Source organism: Rutilus rutilus, assembly GCF_951802725.1.
Source record: "Rutilus rutilus genome assembly, chromosome: 8".
Lineage (NCBI taxonomy): Eukaryota > Metazoa > Chordata > Actinopteri > Cypriniformes > Leuciscidae > Rutilus > Rutilus rutilus.
The window spans coordinates 14,411,661-14,436,742 of record NC_140222.1 but is presented as its reverse complement, the minus strand read 5'-3'; the positions used below and the strand labels follow the sequence as shown (position 1 = coordinate 14,436,742).

At 34.2% G+C, this 25,082-nt stretch overlaps 3 protein-coding genes and 1 long non-coding RNA gene across 5 annotated transcripts; 1 reads left to right on the top strand and 3 right to left on the bottom strand.

Moving 5' to 3' along the window:
- Positions 1-435: 435 nt before the first annotated feature.
- Positions 436-5,996, top strand: LOC311295602 (uncharacterized protein; the record flags this gene model as incomplete). The annotated part of the gene is made up of 17 exons (XM_084417068.1): positions 436-560; positions 727-856; positions 986-1,051; positions 1,133-1,186; positions 1,281-1,670; positions 1,781-1,882; positions 1,972-2,204; positions 2,303-2,475; positions 2,584-2,677; positions 2,994-3,341; positions 3,475-3,592; positions 3,828-3,919; positions 4,176-4,293; positions 4,443-4,547; positions 4,812-4,979; positions 5,369-5,542; positions 5,770-5,996. The coding sequence occupies exons 1-17, from the start codon at positions 483-485 to the stop codon at positions 5,994-5,996; spliced, it is 2,670 nt and encodes an 889-aa protein (XP_084273194.1). The 5' UTR covers positions 436-482.
- Positions 5,997-9,654: 3,658 nt separating this feature from the next.
- LOC311295601 (uncharacterized protein) lies at positions 9,655-12,442 on the bottom strand (the record flags this gene model as incomplete). Its single annotated transcript, XM_084417067.1, has 4 exons — positions 9,655-9,783; positions 11,206-11,249; positions 11,769-11,987; positions 12,430-12,442. The coding sequence occupies 4 exons, from the start codon at positions 12,440-12,442 to the stop codon at positions 9,655-9,657; spliced, it is 405 nt and encodes a 134-aa protein (XP_084273193.1).
- Positions 12,443-13,391: 949 nt separating this feature from the next.
- LOC311294843 lies at positions 13,392-18,284 on the bottom strand. 2 transcript variants are annotated; one of them, XR_014628114.1, is made up of 6 exons: positions 17,543-18,284; positions 17,197-17,306; positions 17,058-17,101; positions 15,529-15,952; positions 15,213-15,393; positions 13,392-13,738 (listed from the first exon to the last, which is right to left on the bottom strand). It is a non-coding gene; the product is annotated as an uncharacterized lncRNA (long non-coding RNA). The 2 variants fall into 2 exon arrangements; XR_014628115.1 differs by lacking the exon at positions 15,213-15,393 and having other exon boundaries at positions 15,888-15,952; positions 17,543-18,280.
- A 2,995-nt stretch (positions 18,285-21,279) lies between these two features.
- LOC311295566 (uncharacterized protein) lies at positions 21,280-24,867 on the bottom strand. Its single transcript, XM_084417038.1, has 4 exons — positions 24,144-24,867; positions 23,821-23,977; positions 21,657-21,761; positions 21,280-21,550 (listed from the first exon to the last, which is right to left on the bottom strand). The coding sequence occupies exons 1-4, from the start codon at positions 24,345-24,347 to the stop codon at positions 21,348-21,350; spliced, it is 669 nt and encodes a 222-aa protein (XP_084273164.1). The 5' UTR covers positions 24,348-24,867; the 3' UTR covers positions 21,280-21,347.
- Positions 24,868-25,082: the final 215 nt, after the last annotated feature.

Genomic DNA, 25,082 nt, shown 5'->3' with positions numbered 1-25,082 from the left:
ATTATTTATTTATTTATTTTAATATAGTCTTATGATTGTGGGGGGATCTCGGGATTTGTTGTAAATAGTTATACACACAAAATGTTTAATAAATAAAGATTCAGAAAATAATATCCTAAAGTTGTAACTCTTTTTTTTTTTTTTTGTCTTGCAGTTTCTTCACATACATCTCTTACTCCATCTACACGCGCTCTACATTTAAACCAACGGCTCTTTTAAGAGCCATCACTTGCATAACTTGCTCTCTCTCGCTATCTCACTCACTTACTCACACACACAAACAGACACACACACACACACACACACACACACACACACACACTCCCAGACACCCCCCCCCCCCCTGTCTGTCTGTCTTTCTGTCTTTCAATTTTTCTTTGCCTATTTCTCTTTGCATTCTTTCTCTTCTTTTCTTCAATATGGCATCTTCAGGTTTTGACCAGTTATGTCAGGAAGCTGCAATTATTTCAAAGGATCTTAAAATGAAAGCTGACAATGCTGAACTTGAAGCGGCTACCAGGGAGGCTGAACAAATTCTACAAACGTTCAATCCTCCACTGGTAATGTTAATAACATTTCAGTTTTCTTCATTTAATTACTTTTGTATTTACATTAAGTTGCTTTAATACATGTATATTGTTTTATCTGTCAATAGATTTCCAAGTCCTTACTTTCAATCACTTTTAGCAATTTCTTTCAACATGTTTATTTATTTATTTTTTTCAGCCGAAAAAGAAGACCAAACGAGCCAGTGGCACTCTTCTCAAGCCAGTCTGTTTTGTGGAGAGGGATGAGTATGGGCATCTTGTGCCTAAACGGAGAAGGCCAATATCTGCAAAGGCAAAAAAATTAAATGGTATGTCTTATATAATTTGCACAGTGTATTTTAGCACTTCATACCATTTTCTCCCTTTGATAATGTGTATCATCATCATTTGTCTGTACTGTATATTTCTAATAATCTCTAATAAATCTCTATTTGTAGCTACAAAGATCAACAATCCAGTCAGTACATCATCTTTGGAGTCTGGGCAAGGATACATTGATCATGGTGAGTAATAACACCAACAATTTTCACAAATCATGCAGAGGTTATAATTATTAATTATTTGTTATGTCTCATTGTTCACAGGTGAAAGGCCATCACTGTCTGCTCGCACTGTTTGGTCAGCTGTTGAAGATATAGGTGTGTATTATTGTGTCATTACTGCTTTGTAATGATCAATCTAACTAACTGGCATGTACTGTACACTATATTGTGTTAGTTTTTTATTTTACAGAAACTCTTCATCAAGAGGTAGAGGATCTGCTAGCTGATAGTGAAGACATTCAGTACACAGATCCGACTTCCTCAAACACTTGGTCTATTCGGATGGACCAGAGTAAGAAGAAGTGGGCAGCTTTGAGGCCAGAGATAGTGGAGTCGTTATTAACGGCAGAGTATACAGAGATCCAGCAGTGCCAGCACTGCAGACTAAAGCGATCTATTATCCGCTGTAAGGACTGCATTCCTAAACAGCTGTACTGTGCAGACTGTGATATACTGGCCCATGAAAGGAAACTTCACAACCGAGAGACAAATGTGAAAGGATTCTTTCAACCCCTATCCCCAAAACAACTTTGGTCAAGGTGGATATTGAAGGCCAATTCCAATTTGAAGAAAAATGTATGTTATTTTTTTCCAGAATTATAAAACCTTAGAATCTATCATGTGAATTTCATGTAGTCAAAATAATAATGGAACAATGTTATTTACGGTAGCTTAATTTCTTTTTTCTAGATTGCCTTTTGCATCTTGAGGCTCCTGAGCAAATGTGCCAATGTGCCACTGATTCCATTGAGGTGTCAGAAGGTAAAAGGGCCATTCTCATAGGAATCGATGGTGAGTCCAGTATAAAACAAATATTTTAATTATTGTTTTTTTTTTATATATATTGCAAATACATTATAAATACATTGTTATTTCAATAGGTCGCTACAATGTCAGCTTGCCACACTTCAAATGTCCGAAATGTCTTGTGAGCAGAAATACCAGCGTCCCGCAACTGATCAAATCTGGTTACTGGCCTGCCACAGCAAGCTGTGAAACATTATATAAAATAGATGTATTTGTTTCCTATGACCACATGAAACTGACTGCCCCTGGAATGTCTAGACAGTCCTTCACCAGTTTACTAGAACAGCGGACAGAGTTTTTTGGCAGAGTATGAATTGAATTAATTAACAAATTATTATTTTCTTTTTTGGCAGTGAGCTATTTCTTATATTGTTTTTGACTTTTATATTGGTTTTTGTTTTATAGAATGGAAAGATATGCGCAGATGCTTTTCAACGAAGTTTTTTCGAATGGAGATACTGCCAGTTCGAAATCGATCAGCTCTGTGGACTGAGAGTGTTTGACTGTCCAGCCTGTTCTCCATTTATGCTTGCTGTGGCAGTAGATGGTAACAGAAAAATGTATCGCTTCAAAAGAGGGTAGGAGAAGTTATATATCTGTCTTTCAAAAAGCATTTCAAAATAATATTTGATTCCAGTTAGTTTTTCATTAGATAATTAAATGAAGCCCTTCTAATTATCTTCAAGGGATGAAGATCATGGCTTGTTTAAGGGTGTCTTTGTCTGTGAGGATGACGATGTTTCCAAGTTTGTGGACTACATTAATGAGAAGACAAAGCATGTAAGTTGTTTTGTCTGTTTTGTCTTAATGATCATTGAAATTGTATCCTAAACAAAAAATAGGAATGCAATTTTTTACTTAACTACAATAGCAAAATTAAGAACAATGCATTGAATTGTAAAATCTTGCCATCTTGCATGGCTTGGATTTCCAGTAAAGCAAAAATTCACTTGTGGGAATTTGAAATGTGTAAAAAAAATGCTAACAGGCTGACATATCTTTACACATATTTATTTAGACATTTATCCTAAAGGTAATTTAATACTGTGTTAAATCATCACATTGTTTTTCTTTCACTTTATTGTCATCTTGATAGTCAGTTAGAAAAGGTGTCTGTGGAACGAGTCAGTGGACTGCAGCACGGGAGTCCGTCCCGAAGAAAGTCAACAAGTTGGATGAGGAGGGCATGGAGGTGGCTGTCTGTCGACATGGTGTGCTTCTGAGGAGTCTAAACATGATGAGGGGAGAAATATTTGCATATCCCATGTATCTACAAAAAGAGATGACTCCAAAGAATGTGCAGTTCATGTGCACTGATGTAATCTGCAAGTACTGGCCATACCTACAGAGAGTGGTTAATGATTGTCCAGAGCTCTCTCCTCTCCTGGACATGAAGCCATTCCTGTCAGTGATGCATGCAAAGGCCCACTCTTGGAAATGTGAGGTAAACTGTTTTACAGAAAATAAAGATAACAATTTGCGACTTCTTTATTTATTTTTCAGTAATTGCTACTTATATTCTAAAACACAATGTTGAGATTATTTTAACCCTGTTAAATATTTGATCCATGAACAAGATTAAGTGGGGAGGTCGAAACCAAGATGGAGCAGGCACCACCCTGGGTGAAGAGGTAGAACAAGTTAATAGCTTCTTGTCAAGAACTGCTATATGCAGCAAATACATGACCAAAGGAGGTAAGTGTAAGCTGCAAACATACAATACAATACAATACAAAGTTACCAAATATAAGTTAAAGCTACACATGAAATACAGAAGAATTAAACTTTTGCCTGATCCTGTATCCGTGCCCAGAGGTGTTAGCGCAAGTCCAAGACCATTTTTATATTTGCATTCTAAATAAATTGAAAATGAATAAATTAACAATTGATTTTTTTTAACACTTGATTTGTTTTTCTCTGTATTGTTTAGCTAGAACAGACCTGATTACCATCCAGGCCATGGCATGGAACAAACGCAAGATTGAGAACCTCGCAAAAGTGCTGTCCCGAAGATTAATGAAGGTATATTTCTAAATTGCCCTTTTCTTTTACAGGTGAAGTTATTTTTTAGTTTTTAATTATGTCTGTCTCAGTTTGTAGTGCCAACAATTAGGTAAGTGGTATGTGGAAAAAACTCAAGTCAAAAGTCAAAACTCAATTGCTACTTATAATTTTTTTTATGCAGTTTTCCATGCCCATGTTTATGAATCATGTATGCATCTGTCAGTAGTTTTTATGTTTTAATAAATGCACTTAATGGTGTTTTGTTATTCATTAGACAAAAGCTAAAATTCAGGAGGAGTCCTTAAACCTTGATGCAATAAAGAGAGAGCTGACAGTAACAGACGATGAGCTTCAAGGGTGGATCAGTGAAGTCAAGCAGTGGGCTGATACAGGTAGTCATGTTTTAGATTACCTTATCAGTGTACTTAAAAGAAAACTTATTGTTTTTTATTTTTCACAGACTGTAGTGTCATGTATGATTTAAGCTTCATCCTTATACCTCTGATGTAATCATAGATGTACATTTTTATCAATAATTAAGCAACAATTGAGGAGAGCGCAGACAGTCAACAGGGGCTGGAGAAGGTGATTGAGACGCTTTATGTGAGCATCAGGCAGAGGAAGCAAAACCTTTACCGTCAAACAGGCAAGAGCACTTTAAACATGAAATCATTTTAAAGCTTTTAACAATTTCAACATTAGGTTACATTGTTTTATAATAGTGAGACCCTGGATAGCACTAAATTTAAGATCTTTGGGCAAAAAAAAAAGTTATGCCTTTCAAACATTCATTATAAGAAAGCAGTATGCAAAATGCATATTTAAATACATACTTTTCTTGTTTATATTTAACTTTTATTTTAGAAAAGTCTTAAATAGAACATATCATGGCATGCTTTTTTCTTTTTAGATGGAAACAAGAGAAGACATAAACTCCGCAGAAAAATTTTGGAGGAAAAAGCCAAACTTAGTGCAGCTGTAGAAGAATACAACAATGCAGCACCTGAAAAACTGCAGTCAGCTGATGCAATTCTGGCATCTGAGAGTTATGCATGGCCATGGCTACTGGATGAGCGTGGTATGTCTTGTTGTTACTCATTTAAATTCTGATATATTGACCTGCTTACAGTAGATATTGTGTATGCCTATTGTGCATCAGCATTTGTCTCAGCTATACCTAGTTATCACTTGCTCTGCAGCAGTGTAAGCATTTATAGTCCCCCAAGACCAAATGCAGTAACTTTTCCATCATAACTTGTATCTATAATATCAACTTCTATCAATATACTATAAACTTATTTTGAAAGTAGTCATTAATGAAATGTAATACATTCACTAAAACTCAATTGTAGCTATGCAATTGTCAAAATATATATTGGTTAATCTGTCATTTATATATTTAATAGACTTTGTACAAAGTATATTTATACACTATTCCTTGCATTATTTTTAAAAACATCTTCACAGATAATCTTATAACCAAAAAGAAGGCCTTTGACCAAGTTATGATCCTGAACCGGCTTACTGAAGAGGAGTGCATTGTCTTGAAGGAGATCAAAAATCATTGGAAAAGCCTCAAAAGAGAATATTCTGTTCTAAATGATCATTCAAGACACATTGATATTGAAATGAAAAAGAACAGTAAGTGCTACATAATTTCCTGTTTATCTTGTGTAAGCAATAATAACACCAATACAGTATATCCACAATATCATGCACTTTAACTGAATCAGTGGTATTTAGCCATAACTGCTGCTCTGTACTGGTATATAAGTTAATTGATGCTGTAAATTCAGCAGAAAATTACAGCAGAGCAGTACTTCATTAAAATGACATAATTTATGTTGTGGTTTTTGTGTTGCTTGCAGAACAGGGCTGTGGATTTTCTGAAAGTGGAATTCTAGGACTTCACTCTCTACTTCTGAAAAGACTATCCTACCTCAAATGTCACATCTCCTCTGTTCGTCAGCTGTATAGTGGTGTACTTGACAATTGTGAGTTGAAAGAAGACGATTGCGCGGATGAGGAGGATATCCAGTATGGTGTGGAGGAGGAGGATGAAGACGAAGAGGATTTTTTCTCACAATCAGTATAAAAAGTAACCACTTTTTGTATAAAACTTCTTGACTTTTGGCAACTAGCGTCAACTTGTCCAGACTTCAAATCGACACACACATCTAGCCAAAAGTTGTATTGTGTATTCCAGCCTTTACTGTAGGTGTAGGTAGTGAAGGGTTACAAATTTTAAATCTATTTCAAATATGCTTCCATACATAACATCACGGTAAATAATATTGTATTTAGAGTTTAAGGTTGAGATAATGATTCTCCTCAGCAAAGATGCAATTCCTGTTTTCTCCTTATTGTCTTTAATGGCTCTTGGCGTCCCAGTTTCACTCGGAGCCACAGCCCAGACGTTGAATCGTTGAGCTGATTGGATTAGTACATATGTGTTGGAATGGTTATGCTGATTGGATTGAGACTGGTAACACGCTGGAGTCGGGCGGGTTCCTTAACCTGTTTACTTAATATGCTGGATGCTTTGTTCAACCTCAATGTAAATCCCTCCCCCTAAATGTCTATAAGTTTGCAAGGCACCTGTGTTTCAGGTCAGACTTTGGAAGAACTGCAGCCATGTCAACGCGAAGTCTTCAAAGAATAACTTCTTGAACGTGATCCCAACATCTCCTGGCCTCTGCTTTGAAGAAGAAAAAGTTTCCTACAGTAGCACAAACTTGTGCAAAGTTATCAAAGATCAAAAACTTTGCTGAATTTTTGGTTTTCTTTTTTTTTCTTATGTTTTACCAGAATGTGGTTAACACATGATACCCTTAACACACCCTGAACATCAAGAATATACTGTCATTTCCATTAAAACTGTCTTTGTTACATGATGAAACACTGACAAGGTGTGCAAATATGTATTTGTACAGTTAAGTTCTTATGTTTGTATATTCAAATTCATAATTTACATTGTAAAACATTACTAGGATTACACACTATTGTTATTTTACTGAATTAAAAAGCTTTTTGATGTAAAAATTCATGACCCTCTGAACAATGTTTTACCACCTTGTCATTGTATATTCATATTATCTGCCACAAATAAAAACGTATTAATTTTTTTTTTACTTTATGTTTAAAGTTTATTCTTTTATTATCTAGTAATTCTAGTATTATCTCAACTCCTGATTAGTCCCATAGTATCAGTTATCTAGGTAGCCTTGTGTTGTCAGGTCAGATTTTAGGATTAAATTCTCATCTCGTTTAACACATACCAGCAAATCTATGAATATTGCTGCACCATTGTGAAACAGTAAATATCATTGTAAGTTAGGACTATAGATCAAATTCATGCTTACCTTCTAGCAGAATCTTGTCCTGGATACTTCGTTGAGTAGTGGTAATATAAGTTAAACAAAAATAATCTTTATATTACTTATAGAACTGTCTTTGTAAGATGAAGTAAAAAATAAACAGTACTTGTCTTTAAAAAAATAAATTGTATTTATACAAAACATAAAATACTGTTTACACAATGCAAAAATATTTGTAGCAAAATATTAAAAGGTTACAGGTTAAAATACTTCAGCTAATCCCATATCAACAGGGCAGTCCTGTCCTGTATGAATGGAAAATTACAAAGGCTATTTACCTTGTATGCAGTTCAAGCAATATGTAAAAAATAACTTGTCTTTGTCCTAATTATTCAAGTTATAATACAACAAAGCAATATAAGCAAAATGTATCTTAGTTAAAACTAAGCTGAAGAAGAAATAAATTCTCTCCAGGGAAGCACACAACATCAAAATGTGACAACAACACAATGAAAAGGAGTGGTGTATAAATAGGATCTCGGTTACATTTGTTCCTATGCAGAATCTTGTGGGGTTTTTTGTTTTTTTTCAGAGCATGTAAACCATGTGCCATCAGCCCTCCATTGTCTTACTGGTTTCCATATATGGACATCCCTTGCAGTTGCAGGACTGTTTAAGTGTGTGCATGATCCTATCAATAATGATCATATATGGATAAGGAAGTGTGGCAGCCCTGTTAAACTGAGTTAGGGTTAGGGTTAGGGTTAGGGTTAGGGTTAGCAATTGGCTGCCCAGCACGGCATGACTCTCTCTGGTTGTATTGTCTATCATCCCCTTTTAAGAAGTGCTTCGTGTTCCTAAATACATTTGCTGTTATTATTACATCAATATTATCAAGGGCATAGATTTGGTTTAAATATTGGGGGGGTTATCTCTCCCATATTTTATCTCTAACATATTTTGTTGATCCTGGATTAACATTCCTGCCCCAAAATTTAGTCCTAACCCTATTCCTACCCATAAGCCTAACCCTACCCAAACTTTTCCCTAAAATCTGAGGGAAATGACAGGCGAATAACACTGATGTTGAAGCACCTCACCCTGGTTTTAAGCCTAAACTTGACATAAAACTGTAAACTTGTTCCTCAAATCTGATTGGTTGATTGGAAAGTTGTTCCAGGATCAACAAAGATGTTGATCCAGGAACATGTGGTACTTGGTGAAATCACGTTCACGGTACAGTGATACGTTCTACACGTTCACGGTAGAGTGACCAAGCCCTTGGGTAAGGTAGTTTAGAATTTGTTGGGATTCAATTAAATAAACTATATCCTTTATAAAGAAATTATTTTCATATATATGTTAATTGGACAAACCTCTGTAAGATATATGAGAAGTATGCTGAAATTTAGTATTTTACTGTGCACACTTTTTAAAAAACATTTATACCACCTTTCCATACATGTCTGGCAACTGTGTCCAACATTATTTATCAAGTATAGTAGGCTATTAGTAGTTTTCCTCCCAAGTTTCTTTTAAATACACTTAGAATCTGATTTACAGCCAGTTAAGAAGTGAATTTCTTTGCCTGACAGACACCTGCTAGCTTAAATCATGAGCATATAGAGGGACATTTATAACCTAATTTTGTAAAAATGTATAGGCTACAGATAATCTCTTTATATTTCTTTCTTTGTTTTCTTAAACATGGTAATGGGTGAACCTGCAATAACTTGTCATTATCCAATTCATATTTAACAGAAATAAAGCCTTTATTTTTATAGTGCTTTATACAATACAGATTGTTTCAAAGCAGTCACTCTCGCAGTAATAAACTAACAATACTGCAAAAATAACAGAATGATTCAGTTCAAATATGAGACAAATTTAAAATGTCATGTAAATCAGCTCTAACAATAAAAGTTTCATTATTCAGCTAAATTCATTTCAATAACTGATGTGTCAAATTCAGCAATTATGAACTGATTTCAAAGACCTAGTTTATAAAATGTCAACTCTCCATCTTCATCATTTGCTGGACATCAAAGTAAAATGTGTGTTGATTATTCAAGTTGTGCCAAAAGTGTAATTTTAAGCACCTTCCATTCATGAAACTGAAACTTAGCATATTTGCCACACCATATTTGCTATAAAATGTTGGTGCATTATTGTCCCAATTGTCATTATGACTATAAAAAAATGTCTCAAGTAAAAAAAAAAAAAAAAAAAAAAAAATATATATATATATATATATATATATATATATATATATATATATATATATTTTTTTTTTTTTTTTTTTTAAGAAATCAATCAAGAAATGTATGTATGGTTTTATACTTCAATTCACAATATTCACCACACTACACTCCACAAACATAACTTTATTGTAGGATACACTTTATGATACACAAGTTGTTTAAATAATGCAAACAATTAGTACACATACTTTATTTCTTTATATGTATAGTCATACTTATGTATGAATTTAAACAGACAGTATTGCCCTACAGTAACTACTGCATAGCTTCCTCGGAGACCCAGGTACTCCTCCACTTCTTGCCACTATGGAGAAAAAAAAAAGACAGAAGTGATAACCCTTTGACAAAAGGTGTGTCCACACAGTCTGTGTATGCTTCACCCTTATATTTTCCTATTTGGGAAGTAACAATGAGAAATTATTTTTTACAATGGGAAAATTACAATTTGGCTTAATTTCTCAGTTTTTCTTTTTTTATACATATTGGTTTAAGACTTATTTCATTCTGACATGTAGGAGACATAATTACTCTTATCTTATTGGTCAAACTGCCCCATATTCTCTACAGCATGAATTATCTCGGGCAAATGGGAGATGGTACGGTACTGCCAAGTCAAGTCATCTTTATTTGTGTAGCACTTATATTATACAATACAGATTGTTTCAAAGCATCTTCACAGTGAATAACATCAAAATAGCAGAATCAATTATGAAAACTCAATTACGAAGTTCAGAACAAGTCAGTGCCAATGTGTTTACACTTGACAATATTGTTGTGAACCACCACTTGCTGTTAACTACACTTTTTTAGAAAAAAAAAAGGAATATGTTGCCGGGCACATAGTGCTGCTGTGACTTGCCAAGCATTGCCTTCAAGTATGATGCACGAGACATCACAAGCAAGAGGCTACAGTAGTATGTAGTAGGCTAGTTTTATATTTAGTAACATGTTATGATTTAAGTAGTTCAATGTGTTTCCACTGATAAATGCAATGAAAATAGTTCCTTGACATTGGATAAAAGTCAATGTTATTAACTATAAAAATAATACAAAACAATATACAAAACTCTGTCAGCATAGCGACATATATCTGGTGTGCATTTTTCGTGATGGCATGCATATGTATTTAACAGTGATTGGTAGTCCACTACAATATTTTATTAAATTGTAAGCATACTAGCAGGGCCATAACTACTCTTAGTGAAAATAAAGCTGTTTGACCAATCAGATGAAAGAAGCATTTTAGTTTATGGAAGCAGTTTAAAGAAGCAGTTTAAAAAACTGAGTTTTCTGAATAATTGCTTTCCATTTGTAAAACTAAACAAAAAAAGAAAATATACCTCTCATTGTTTACAAAAGATTTATTTTTTAAAGAGAGAAAGTGATAAACCTTTAGATCAAAATTACCCTAAGGATCATGAAAGGGGAGTTTCTTAGATGAATAATATTTTTTTTAATTATTAAAGGAATAGTTCACCTCAAAATTAAAATTGTGTCATCATTTACTCACCATCAAGTTGTTTCATACCTGTATTCTTTCTTCTGCTGAACATAAAGAAAGATATTTTGAAGAATGTTCTTCAAAATATCTTTCTTTGTGTTCAGCAGAAGAAAGAAATTCATACAGGTTTGAAACAACTTAAGGGTGAGTAAATGATGACACAATTTTAATTTTGAGGTGAACTATTCCTTTAAATTAAGCTACTAAAAATATGTGTATACTAACCAGGATGCGCAAGGCTGCCATCGGAAAAGAAATTCTTTTCTTCCCTTTAAAGAACAGAGAGACAACAATTTATCAATATCTGTTATATAATCAAATTTAAGCCCATTTTCAGACTATACAGCATAAGGAATAAAAGGAACTGATTTATGATACTTATATTTGTCTACCTAACAATAATACAAAAATACAGATAATATCCTGGATTGGGATTTTCCTAATTACAATAATTTACTGAAACTGCTTCATTAGGAAAAGACATGTAATATTGTAATTATTTTGAGGGTTCTAAAGAGGAATAATCTATAGTAATGAAGTGGCTTTTTTCTTTTTTGATTCTGACCAACCTCCCTAACTCTCTCCCTCACAACCTCTCCATGGTACACATCCTGGCTGTTGTGTGAGCATTCTGCAATGCAACAATACACATCTGTAATTGCAACTGAATTAAAAAATAAGAATAATAATAATAAACTAACAAATAACATTGAAAAAACTTTAAACAAAAAAATGGGCTGAGTGTAGTTTAACAATTAGCAGCATTATAAAGATGGAAAAATAATTACCATTATTTGTTTGTCTACGCTTCCTTTGCTTTGGCATGTAGAACACATTGGCAGCAGAGGCGGAGTCATTGGCAGCAGAGGCGGAGTCATTGGCAGCAGAGGCGGAGTCATTGGCAGCAGAGGCGGATTCATTGGCAGCGGAGGCGGAGTCATTGGCAGCAGAGGCGGAGTCATTGGCAGCGGAGGCGGATTCATTGGCAGCAGAGGCAGAATTGTTGGCTGTAGAGATTTAGGGAAAAAACGTTCTTAGAAAAATACTGTTTCATTTATAATTAAACCTATTATATTTAAATTTATTGCAATTATAAATATTACAAAAATGTTTACAGTCCAGGCTGGTGGCGGCAGAGGAGTCGTCATTGGCCACAGACCCAGCTAGAATTTTTTTGTTCTAAAAATGTTCTAAGAACATTAGCATGTATTGTTCTATAAATGTTTTCAGCGGCTAGTTTTAGTTTTGTTCTCAGAATGTTCTTTTAAAAGTTTGGAGAACATTCTTTAAAAACATTATTAAAATGTTTAGTAGTAACATTCTTTTAACATTATTCTCTAACGTTCTTTGAAAGTTTTCAGCGGCTAGTTTTAGTTTTGTTCCCAGAATGTTCTTTTAAAAGTTTGGAGAACATTCTTTAAAAACATTATTAAAATGTTTAGTAGTAACATTCTTTTAACATTATTCTCTAATTTTCTCAGAACGTTTTCAGCGGCTAGTTTTATTTGTGTTCCCAGAATGTTTTTTTAAATGTTTAGAGAACATTTTCTAAAAACATTATTAAAATGTTTAGTAGTAACATTTTTATAACATTATTCTCTGACGTTCTTATGTTTTTAGCGTGTAGTTTTATTTTTGTTCCCAGAATGTTCTTATAAATGTTCGGATAACATTTTTTTAAAAAACATTATTAAAATGTTTAGTAATAACGTTCTTATAACATTATTCTCTAATGTTCATAGAACGTTTTCAGCGGGTAGTTTTATTTTTGTTCCCAGAATGTTTTTTTAAATGTTTAGAGAACATTTTCTAAAAACATTATTAAAATGTTTAGTAATAACATTCTTATAACATTATTCTCTAACGTTCTTATAATGTTGTAAGCGGATAGTTTTATTTTTGTTCCCAGAATGTTCTTTTAAATGTTCGGATAACATTATTTAAAAACATTATTAAAATGTTTAGGTGTACCATTCTTACAACATTATTCTCTAACGTTCTTAGAAAGTTTTCAGGGGGTGTTTTTATTTTTGTTCCCAGAATGTTCTTTTAAAAGTTCAGATAACATTTTTTTTTACAACATTATAAAAATGTTTAATAATAATATTGTTAGAACATTATTTCTCCTAAAAGGTAGGATAACATTCTCTAAGAACACTCTAAAAATGTTTTGTGATGATGACCTTCTATAAATGTTTAATCATAACATTTTTAGAACATTATCCCTTTATTCTTATAAAGTTTTTAGCAGGAAGTTTTATTTTTAATCTTAGAACGTTCTTCTAAAAGTTAGGATAACATTCTCTAAAAATACTCTTAAAAATACTACTTAACATTCTTATAATTTTTTTAGTGGGAAGTTTTATTTTTGTTCCCAAAATGTTCTCTTAAACATAAAAAATGCTTAGCTATAACATTGTTAAAACATACAATTTTATTAATCTCTAAAATAAAACAAAAATCTAACAGGTTTATGAATGGCATTCACATAAATTATTAGAAGTTCTGCGTACAGTAGATGCCCAACATTAAATGAAGAACTCAGTAAAGTCCAATGTGCAATCACACGTCTTGACTGCTGTTTGCTCAGAGCGCTCATCATCAGTCTTTGGTTGTCTTGGTTCTTGCAGAAAAAGAATAAAGTCATCTGCATTAATAGGTGTTCTACTGTTCTTCTCTTCTTCTTTTTCAGCTGCTATCCCAGTTAGCAGAATTCAGCTCCATTCTCTGTGTGCATGGTAGAGTTTTTCCTCATAGCCTATAAAAGAAGATCATGCAACAGTGTAAACAAAAATAATACAAATACATATTACATATTAAGATCACAAGCAATATTGACTTTGAAAACTTTCAAAATTAGCCAGCCTAATTATTAATCAGAAATTAATTAGATTAGTTTATTTAAAAGTATAAATATGATACCTTATGAGTATCTATTTTGTTTCTGTAATTTAAAACATATACTTTATCCATTATATACATGTTAAAGGGATACTCCACTTTTTTTGGAAATAGGCTCATTTTATAACTCCCCCAGAGTTAAACAGTTGAGTTTTACCATTTTCTAATCCATTCAGCCGAGTTTCTGATATTTAGAAGAATGTCAGTAACCAGACAGTTTCTGGTCTCATTGACTTCCATAGTATATATTTTTTCCTACTATGGAAGTCAATGAGACCAGAAACTGTCTGGTTACTGATATTCTTCCAAATATCAGAAACTCGGCTGAATGGATTAGAAAACGGTAAAACTCAACTGTTTAACTCTGGGGGAGTTGTAAAATGAGCCTATTTCCAAAAAAAAGTGGAGTATCCCTTTAATAACACAACTAGAGGCTAAATTATTTTAACAAACTACAAACTTGGCTTGAGAAGTGTGAACCTCGAACTCAGGTAGCCTTGAGCACAGCTGCAGCATGTCACAGCACTGCCCACGATGCTTTTGCTCTGATGTAACAGCTCATTTTCATCAGTTATATTGTCTATGGATTGTTACATTTCTTACAGATTTCTGCTTGTTTTAAATCAGATACAGATAAAGTAGTACTGCATTTGAGATAGAACAATTTCTAGTGTGATTTAATCATACCTGTGAATCGTCTCTTTGCTATTAGCTAAGCTGTAAGTTTTAGTTACTTCAAAAGCAGAAAGAAAAATATGCTATAACTTCTGTTTCTTATTGAGAAATCACAGGACAGTGTTGACACTAACTTTTTGTGCTCCAGTAGGTTTCTCTGTGCGCACAATCTGCATGTTAAATGTGAGCTACTGTCTGTGCATATGAAAGCTTGTTTCCGCCATGGAATACAATTTTTAAAAAAGGTAATTGCGAATCACAATTCAAACTTTTTTTTCTCAGAAGTGCGAGATATAAACTCGCAATTGGCCGTTTTAAAGTCAGAATCACAGGATAAATTAGTAAAACCTGAGAAAAAAAAGCAATTCTGGCTTATTTTTTTTTTGCTGTCGTTTCTATATGAGAACATTAATGCACTTCATCAATACAGCCGCTCTGAGAGTCACTTCAGCAGCATTTTAGCTTCATTTGAGAAAAACTATCATCATATCATAAAACACAGAGAAACTCAAAGGTCTACACGGCAATCCGTCAAATAAAAGTTTGGTTTAACCTTTGAAGAACGTTTTGCTTAAATCATTACATTTTAAATAATTGGTTATAGCAATTTAATTAAACCATTCAAATGGAATCAAGAAAACAAAACAAAAAATTACTTTTGGGAGATGCGAGAGCGAAGTAGTCCAGTGATAATTAACAGGCAGCCATGGTTAATGCAATTTGCAAAGACCCGCCCCCTTTAGTTACTGTTGCTATGTCCAACAAGCCATGGCGCTCTCACGCCACACATCATGTTGTCACGCAATGAAAAATACATTGCGGATCACAGAAAAAACGCTGAAACGTTTAAACGCAGAGACAAGACAGAGCAGGTTACTTTTGATATGAAAGTTGAAACAAAGTCTCAACGTTTAATTTGTGTAATTTTTTTAGAAAAAAATATTTTTGGTAAAATAAAAATGTAAAAAATACCGTTGTATGCAATACTATGCGTTGTTGGTGGGGGCAAAACTGCAAGTTGCTTGCGTCCGACGTGTTGACTATAAAAGGCTCTTGTCGGTGCATGACATAGGAGTAGCATAAGCTTTGACGGCTCTCGCGGTTCAAACAAACAGGGCTAGGCAATAAATTCAAGCTCCTCCCACATTTCTCTTTATATGATTCTCTTTAATGATAATTTTTCTAAAAATCTCTGTGGAAAGAAAGTCAGATATAAATCTGGGACAGATATAAATCTGGCACGAGGGAGAAAAAAATAGATCATTTTTATTTTGGAGTGCATTGTGCGTTTAAAATTGACTACGGTTTTATAAAATGCAGTGGATACTTACTAGTGATGGACTTGTTTCTCTGTTGGTGCCTGTTCTGCTCCGTAAACATTGGTCCAATGCTTGATCTTAAGAAAATGTAAAAAGTGTGTTAATGTGTGTTAACAGACTATTGATCTGGGTGACATAGGACCATTTTTTATGTTTTCCTTAAGTGATAAATCTGGAGAACCCTTACTAACATTAACCATGGTTTTGCTACACTAACTAAATGGTAATAAATTATTGTAATCAATCCACCATAAAAATATTGTTTCTACACTTTACTATAATAAAAACCATGGTTAATGTTAATTTAGCAAAGGACCCTGGGAACATGTCCTAAAAAGAACAGCTCATCCAAAAAATAGACTCTCTATCGTTATTTACCGGTACTCCATGTTGTTCCAAAAACTGTATGAATTTATTTTGTATAACCTTAATTAAGATATCTTGAGAAATGACTTCACTGTTTTTTTGTTTTGTTTTTTTCATAAAATGGGTTCCAATGTTGTTTAATTCCCAACATTCTTGTGTTTCAGAGAAGTAAGTCATACAGGTTTGAAAATAATTTCATTTTGAAAGGACATTTATGTTATGTATAAAGACACAATGTTCTCAGTTCCCTCATTGTAAAGCTCCTATGCTGAGGTTTATTTTATTTTATTTTTTCAAAATGTTGCAAGTAAAATGTTCTAATTGTGTTAACTTGTCACATTAGAAGAACGTTTTATGAAGAACATTCAACATCTCATCTCTCAATGATATCCTCAAAACATTTCCCTAACGTGACAGAGAGAATGTTCTTCTTTTGTTATCATGAAACATTGGGACAATGTTATATTGAGATCATTGTACAACTTTAACTTTAGCAACATTCCCAAAATATGCTCAAAATGTTGCAAGTAGAATGTTCTTCTTTTGTTATCATGAAACATTGGGAACATTTGTTTCCATAAAATGGGTTCCAATGTTGTTTTATTCCCAACATTCTTGTGTTTCACAGAAGTCATACAGGTTTGAAAATAATTTCATTTTGAAAGGACATTTATGTTTGGGTCAGCTAGGCCCATAAAAACTCATATCAAGAAGACAGGTACAATTTTGACTGGAGGGTTTGGACCAGTGTGCCTTTGAGCAGAGTTTACATGTTCTGCCTCTATTTCACGTGTATTTTACTATGACAATACTCACCGCAACTGAAGATCATGTGGCTGGATAATTTATTCCCCAAATTCCTGGATAATGGGAAACACACACATACAGCAATATTATTAGCTATTTGTATTTACTTACTAAAAGAGACATAAAAAGCTTGCAAATTTTTACTTACCAGCTCAAAAACATATTATGATGATGACTCATCATTTTGACGGTAACGTTAGGCCGATATCCCGCGATCATTCAAAAGCCTAGTTTTCATAGTGTGGTTCGAGTTCCTCTCTGTATAAAGACACAATGTTCTCAGTTCACTCATTGTAAAGCTCAGACTATGCTGAGGTTTATTTTTATCAAAAACTAACTTAGCTGACAATATTTAGCCTAACGTTACACATGCAGCCTGAAACATTGACATAATATCGATATTGCTCTAGTCGCATTTAAAATTAGCTTCTCAATTTAACACACTATATTTTGATGTAGCAGAATGTATTTTTATATAAAATAAAGTTATTTACCTTCCGCAGATTGCAATATGTCCGTTACACGTAGGCTACGTTGTTAAAATTCGTTGTCCATTTACATCCCGCAACTCGCTCAAAATAAAAATGTAACAGTACGATTGAAAATTATTCCATGTTTTAAACAATGTAAAAGCCACAGAACCGAAGGAGGCTAGTACTGAAGATCCTCCCGAGCAGCAGCAGCGCGCACACACACACACACACTCACTCTAACAGACGAATATTCAAACTTCAAACTTGACCAGTAAAAGGCGCGCATAGCTGCCATTGGCCAGATTCCTGGATGACAGTCTGAATAGCCAATCATGCTCAAAACAACTCGAAGAGACAGCCAATAATGTGGTAACATTGCAATTACAGGAAAAGATTACATGTTTTAAAAGAAAGAATATGAAAAAAATGTGCACGGCTATTTATTTAGTTGTATTTGTAAGCTGGCTGTTATATTTAATCAATTGGTTAAATGGTGTCTTCATTGCAGTGCATGATAAAAAATAAATAAACTTACAATAACATATAAATAATAATAATAAATTACACAAATAATATATACCATGTATAACAACATATATTTACCACTGCTCTGCCAAACAGCAGTTTAAAAGAGCAAACATATTATATATTAAACAGAGCAAACATTATGTAGGCTATTCATATACAATTCTGTATACCTACCTACATGAAAAACTAATGGATTGGTATCATGGTAACATTAGAGTTACATTCATGTGACCCATAATGATCCTTTGCACTTTAACAAAATATTGACCTTTCCTTTAGAAACACTCTTATGCCTAATAATGTCAACTTGCTTTTCACCCTGTGTGGCACTGTTACACAACCTGTTGGTTTAGGGTAAATCCTCTGTCCAACACAACACTTTGGTAACATTGGCATAATTCTATACAAGTTGCAACATATACCCCGGGTTTCACAGGCAAGGTTTAAGCCTGTAGTCCCAGACTAAAATGCACGTTTGAGCTGTTTTACCTGAAAGCAACTTGCACTGACATATCTTAAAATATGTCAGTGCCATTGTTTTGTCTCAAGATGCACACCAGTAATGTTTCTTTTTCTTTTTTCTTTGGCACATTTTTAAAAGCTAATTAAATGCACTAAGGCCTAATCCTGGCTTAATCTAAACTCTGTGAAACCGGGTCTGGGTTAGAAATTAAGGGTTAAGGTTAACCCTAACCCTAACCCTTGTCTACAGACTTTTATTTAACAGCATGGATACTCCAAGGTGTTGACTGCAGTGGTTAGGCCTTTAGCGTTGATACAGGACGAATAACTTCTCACTGTGACAGTCTGTAATGTATTTTAGCAAAGAGTGTTTGTATGGATTGTCCCTAATTAAGCTAGAGCTATTGGTGCATTCAAGTCATGTCATAAAGATCGTATTTACAAGTTGAACGCCACCACAATGATGAGAATATGAGTAGGAAGCTCAGGATTTTCTTTAACCATGATCTTGAAGAGTTAGGGGTGTGTCAGTGGGAAACATTGTGGGATACCACTATACTTAGGTATTTAGCAGTGACAATGAAGTAAGCTAATGCCTGCACAAAATATGATAGCATTAATATGTAACAGTATAATATGTGATGATAAAGTTTACAGTGGCTTCATTAATTTAAAACATTAAACAAAATTGTAAAACCTCATGAATACAAACTTCCCAGGAGGACTTAAATGCACCATATGTTCCATCGTGAACCCTGTTGGCCTGCTGTCTGACCAGCAAGCTCAATTTAACAATAATTGTGTAGTTTGAGTGCTAAATGTTACATTTAAAATGTTCTAGTTTTGTTAACACGTCACATTACAAGAATTTTTTTAAAAAACACTCATCATCTCAGGTCTCAGTGATATCCTCAAAACATTTTCCTAATGTGACAGAGAGAATGTTCTTCTTTTGTTATGACAAAACATTGGGACAATGTTATATTGAGATCATTGTACAAACTTTAACTTTAACAACATTCCCAAAATATGCTCAAAATGTTGCAAGTAGAATGTTCTTCATTTGTTATCATGAAACATTGGGACAATGTTATATTGAGATCATTGTACAAACTTTAACTTTAGCAACATTCCCAAAATATGCTCAAAATGTTGCAAGTAAAATGTTCTAATTGTGTTAACTCGTCACATTAGAAGAACATTTTATAAAGAACATTCAACATCTCATCTCTCAATGATATCCTCAAAACATTCTACAAATGTGACAGAGAGAACGTTCTTCTTTTGTTATGACAAAACATTAAGACAATGTTATTTTGAGATCATTGTACAAACTTTAACTTAAACAACATTCCCAAAATATGCTCAAAATGTTGCAAATAAAATGTTCTAATTGTGTTAACTCGTCACATTAAAAGAACGTTTTATAAAGAACAATAAACATCTCATCTCTCAATGATATCCTCAAAACATTTTCCTAATGTGACAGAGAGAATTGTTCTTCTTTTGGTTTTATGAAACATTGGGACAATGTTATACTGAGATCATTGTACAAACTTTAACTTTAATAACATTCCCAAAATATCCTCAAAATGTTGCAAGTAGAATGCTCTTCTTTTGTTATCATGAAACATTGGGACAATGTTATTTTAAGATCATTGTCCAAACTTTAACTTTAACAACATTCCCAAAATATGCTCAAAATGTTGCAAGTAGAATGTTCTTCTTTTGTTATCATGAAACATTGGGACAATGTTATATTGAGATCATTGTACAAACTTTAACTTTAACAACATTCCCAAAATATGCTCAAAATGTTGCAAGTAAAATGTTCTAATTGTGTTAACTCGTCACATTAGAAGAACGTTTTATAAAGAACATTCAACATCTCATCTCTCAATGATATCCTCAAAATATTCTACAAATGTGACAGAGAGAATGTTCTTCTTTTGTTTTTATGAAACATTGGGACAATGTTATACTGAGATCATTGTACAAACTTTAACTTTAACAACATTCCCAAAATATCCTCAAAATGTTGCAAGTAGAATGCTCTTCTTTTGTTATCATGAAACATTGGGACAATGTTATATTGAGATCATTGTACAAACTTTAACTTTAACAACATTCCCAAAATATGCTCAAAATGTTGCAAGTAGAATGTTCTTCTTTTGTTATCATGAAACATTGGGACAATGTTATTTTAAGATCATTGTCCAAACTTTAACTTTAACAACATTCCCAAAATATGCTCAAAATGTTGCAAGTGGAATGTTCTTCTTTTGTTATCATGAAACATTGGGACAATGTTATTTTGAGATCATTGTACAAACTTTAACTTTAACAACATTCCCAAAATATGCTCAAAATGTTGCAGGTAAAATGTTATAATTTTGTTAACTCGTCACATTAAAATAACGTTTTATAAAGAACATTCAACATCTCATCTCTCAATGATATCCTCAAAACGTTTTCCTAACGTGACAGAGAGAACGTTCTTCTTTCGTTATAATGAAACATAGGGACAATGATATTTTGAGATCATAGTACAACTTGTTATTTCAGAAACATTCCCAAAACATCTTTTGAATGTTGCAGTTAAAATGTTATATCTTAGTTTTCATATAACGTTATAGGAACATTTTTTTAAATGAGAAAACATCCTTAAAATGTTCGGTAAACATTACATTCAAATGTTTTCTTTAGAACATTAACCAAACTTGTAGGGAATGTTAGCGAAAGTTCTGAGAACGTTCCCTGCTAGCTGGGGAGACGGTCTCCACAAACGAAGAGGTGGAGCCATTGACTGTAGAGGTTTAGGAAAAAAAAACATTCTTTAGAAAAAAAGGGTTAATTTTTTATGATTCACATCAAAAAATGTTTTACAGTCCGGGCAGGTGGCTGCAGAGGAGTCATCGGCCATAGAAGTAGAGTTGTTTGACATAGAGGCGGGGTCCACGATCACAGAGTCGTCGTCGTTGGAAGCTGAGGTGGAGGCCACAGAGACGGTCTCCACAAACGAAGAGGTGGAGCCATTGACTGTAGAGGTTTAGAATAAAAACATTAAGAAAAAAACGGTTAATTTTTTATAATTAAATATATTATATATTGATTTATTACAATTACAAATCACAAAATGTTTTACAGTCTGGGCTGGTGGCTGCAGAGGAGTCATCGGCCGTAGAAGTAGAGTTGTTTGCCATAGAGGCGGGGTCCACGATCACAGAGGAGTTGTCGTTGGCGGTAGAGGCTGAGTTGTTCCAGGGAGAAAATACATTCATCTTAGAAAATTATAAAAGCGCTATTCATTATAAGATTGTTATCCTAGTGGTGATTTAATAGTTTCAAGCAACTTGGTGTCGGCTTAACTGAATACACAATGTTACTAACCACAAAACATGCAATATACTATAGCTGAATATTCCTGCCATATGCCATACATTACTTTGACAATCACCCATGGCAGATAAAATAATATTTCCTAATTGCAACATAATTTGAAATGTGTATTGTGAAAAGTGCTATACAAATAAACCTGAATTAATGTATAATGAGAAATTATTTTTTTTACAGTAAGTTATATTGTTTAATAATACAAAAATAAAACATCTGGACTGACAGTAATTATGCTACTGCATGCACTCTGCAAAAATATATTGAGTGTGACATCATATAACAACAAACTTCTGGACAAGTCAGAGTAAATGAGTAGTTATGGAACCTTTTCCCATTTATGGGGTTCTCAGAAACGCAAATCGCCATAGTTGGGTAAATTGCAATATTGGTGAATGGAAACTACAACAAATATATTTTATTATATAATTATATAAATATATCTATCTATCATGAAAGCATTTCTATGACTTTGCTAATTTGCCACCTCTCCCTCAGCCGTTGTATTATAAATACTCACACAGCAGTGTTAACTTTAAAAAAAAAAAAAATACTCCAAAGTAATATTACAAATATTACAGCTTATATACACCGATCAGGCATAACATTATGATCACTGACAGCTTAAGTGAATAACACTGATTATCTCTTCATCTTGGCACCTGTTAGTGGGTGGGATATAGCAAGTGAATATTTTGTCCTCAACATTGATCTGTTAGAAGCAAGAAAAATGGGCATGCATTAGGATTGAAGTGAGTTTGACAAGGACCAAATTGTGTTGGCTAGACGACTGAGTCAGAGCTTCTCCAAAACTGCAGCTCTTGTTGGGTGTTCTGGGTCTGCAGTGGTCAGTATCTATCAGTGGTCCAAGGAAGGAACGGAGGTGAATCAGTGACAGGGTCATGGGCGGCCAAGGCTCATTGATGCACGTGGGGAACGAAAGCTGGCCCGTATGATCCAACAGACACGCTACTGTAGCTCAAATTGCTCAAGAAGTTAATGCTGGTTCTGATAGAAAGGTGTCAGAATACAGTGCATTGCAGTTTGTTGTGTATGGGGCTGCATAGCCGCAGACCAGTCAGGGTGCCCATGGTGACCCCTGTCCTCCGCAAAAAGTGCAAACAGTGGGCACGTGAGCATCTTGCCTTGCTTGCCTTCTTCCCATAGTGCATCCTGGTGCCATGCGTTTCCACGCACCCAGCCATCCACGTGATGTAAAAGAAAAGGTGATTCATCAGACCAGACCACCTTCTTCCATTGCTCTGTGGACCAGTTCTGATGCTCACGTGCCCACTGTTGGTGCTTTCGGCGGTGGACAGGGGTCACCATGGGCACCCTAACTGGTCTGCGTCTGGTATCCTGACTGGCTATGCAGCCCCATACGCAACAAACTGTGATGCACTGTGCATTCTGACACCTTTCTATAAGAACCAGCATTAACTTCTTTTGCAATTTGAGCTAAAGGCAGTGTGATGCTTTGGGTAATGTTTTGCTGGAAGGTCTCAGAGGTCTAGTGGAGTCCATGCCTCGATGAGTCATGGCTGACTTAACAGCAAAAGGGGGACCAACACAATACTAGGAAGATGGTCATACTGTTATGCCTGATCTGCATGTATGTATATGTATGTATATGTATGTATATGTATGTATATGTATGTATGTATATGTATGTATGTATGTATATGTATATGTATGTATGTATGTATGTATGTATGTATATGTATGTATATGTATGTATGTATGTATGTATGTATATGTATGTATATATATATATATATATATATATATATATAAACTTTGTAAGATTAACCATGTTAATAACTGTGTAAATGCATCATCACTGTCTGTGAAAAAAGACCATTATAATAAGAAGAGCTTTTTAATTGGTAAATACACATACAAATAAACATACATACCTCTTACAACAGCCTCATAAAGTCTCTGCATGACTGGTACTGAGGGATGGCTCTGAACGTTGATGTTTTTAACAAACACTTTTGTGGAGCGATGCTGGCATCTCTGTGTTGTAATAAAGAGCATTGGTGAGAAGCCCAGTAATTCCAACTTATGAAGCTGAGAAGAGAGAACAAAATGTTTTAAGCAAGAGTACGCAGTCAAATGAAAAACTATGCTCTTATCCACTATCTACTCAAATAAAAATTAGTTTTTTGTTTGCTGAATTGTAGTCATAATTATAATAATAATAATAAAAAAATTCATATGTTGAAATGAAACTTACAAGCAAGTCCACACAGTTCATAATTTTGTGAGAATTGCCATGTTTTTTCAATTTGGCTGCCCACTGATCATCAAATTTTTCTTTTTGGGCTTTCAAGTTTTTCTTTTGAATAATGTTTATTCCACAGTATTTGCAGGTTTTGGAGGCACTGCCGATTTCTTTGTAGCAAGCACTACACTGGCGTGTTGTGGATCCAGGTGCCATGTGTGTGAGAGAAAGAGAGAGAATGTGTACAAAAGAGAGAGAGTGAGAGAGGGTGAGTATATGTGTGTGTAAGAGAGAGAGAGAGAGAGAGAGAGAGAGAGAGAGAGAGAGAGAGAGGGGGTGAGTGTGTGAGAGCGAGAGAGAGTGTGTGTGTGAGAGAGCGGGTGAGTGTGTGTGAGAGCGAGAGAGAGAGTGTGTGAGAGCAAGAGAAAGAGAGAGTGTGTGAGAGCAAGAGAGAGAGAGAGAGAGAGTGTGTGAGAGCAAGAGAGAGTGTGTGAGAGCGAGAGAGAGTGTGTGTGAGCGAGAGAGAGTGTGTGAGAGCAAGAGAGTGTGTGAGAGCGAGAGAGAGAGAGTGTGTGTGTGAGATCGAGAGAAGAGTGACAGTGTGTGAGAGCGAGAGAGTGTGTGAGAGCGAGAGAGAGTGTGTGCGAGAGCGAGAGAGAGAGAGCAAGTGATGGCTCTTAAAAGAGCCGTTGGTTTAAATGTAGAGCGCGTGTAGATGGAGTAAGAGATGTATGTGAAGAAACTGCAAGACAAAAAAAAAAAAAAAAAAAGAGTTACAACTTTAGGATATTATTTTCTGAATCTTTATTTATTAAACATTTTGTGTGTATAACTATTTACAACAAATCCCGAGATCCCCCCACAATCATAAGACTATATTAAAATAAATAAATAAATAATATGGCAATAAAATAAAACTGATAAAAAAAGAAGGATCTGAAAGTTTCAAGA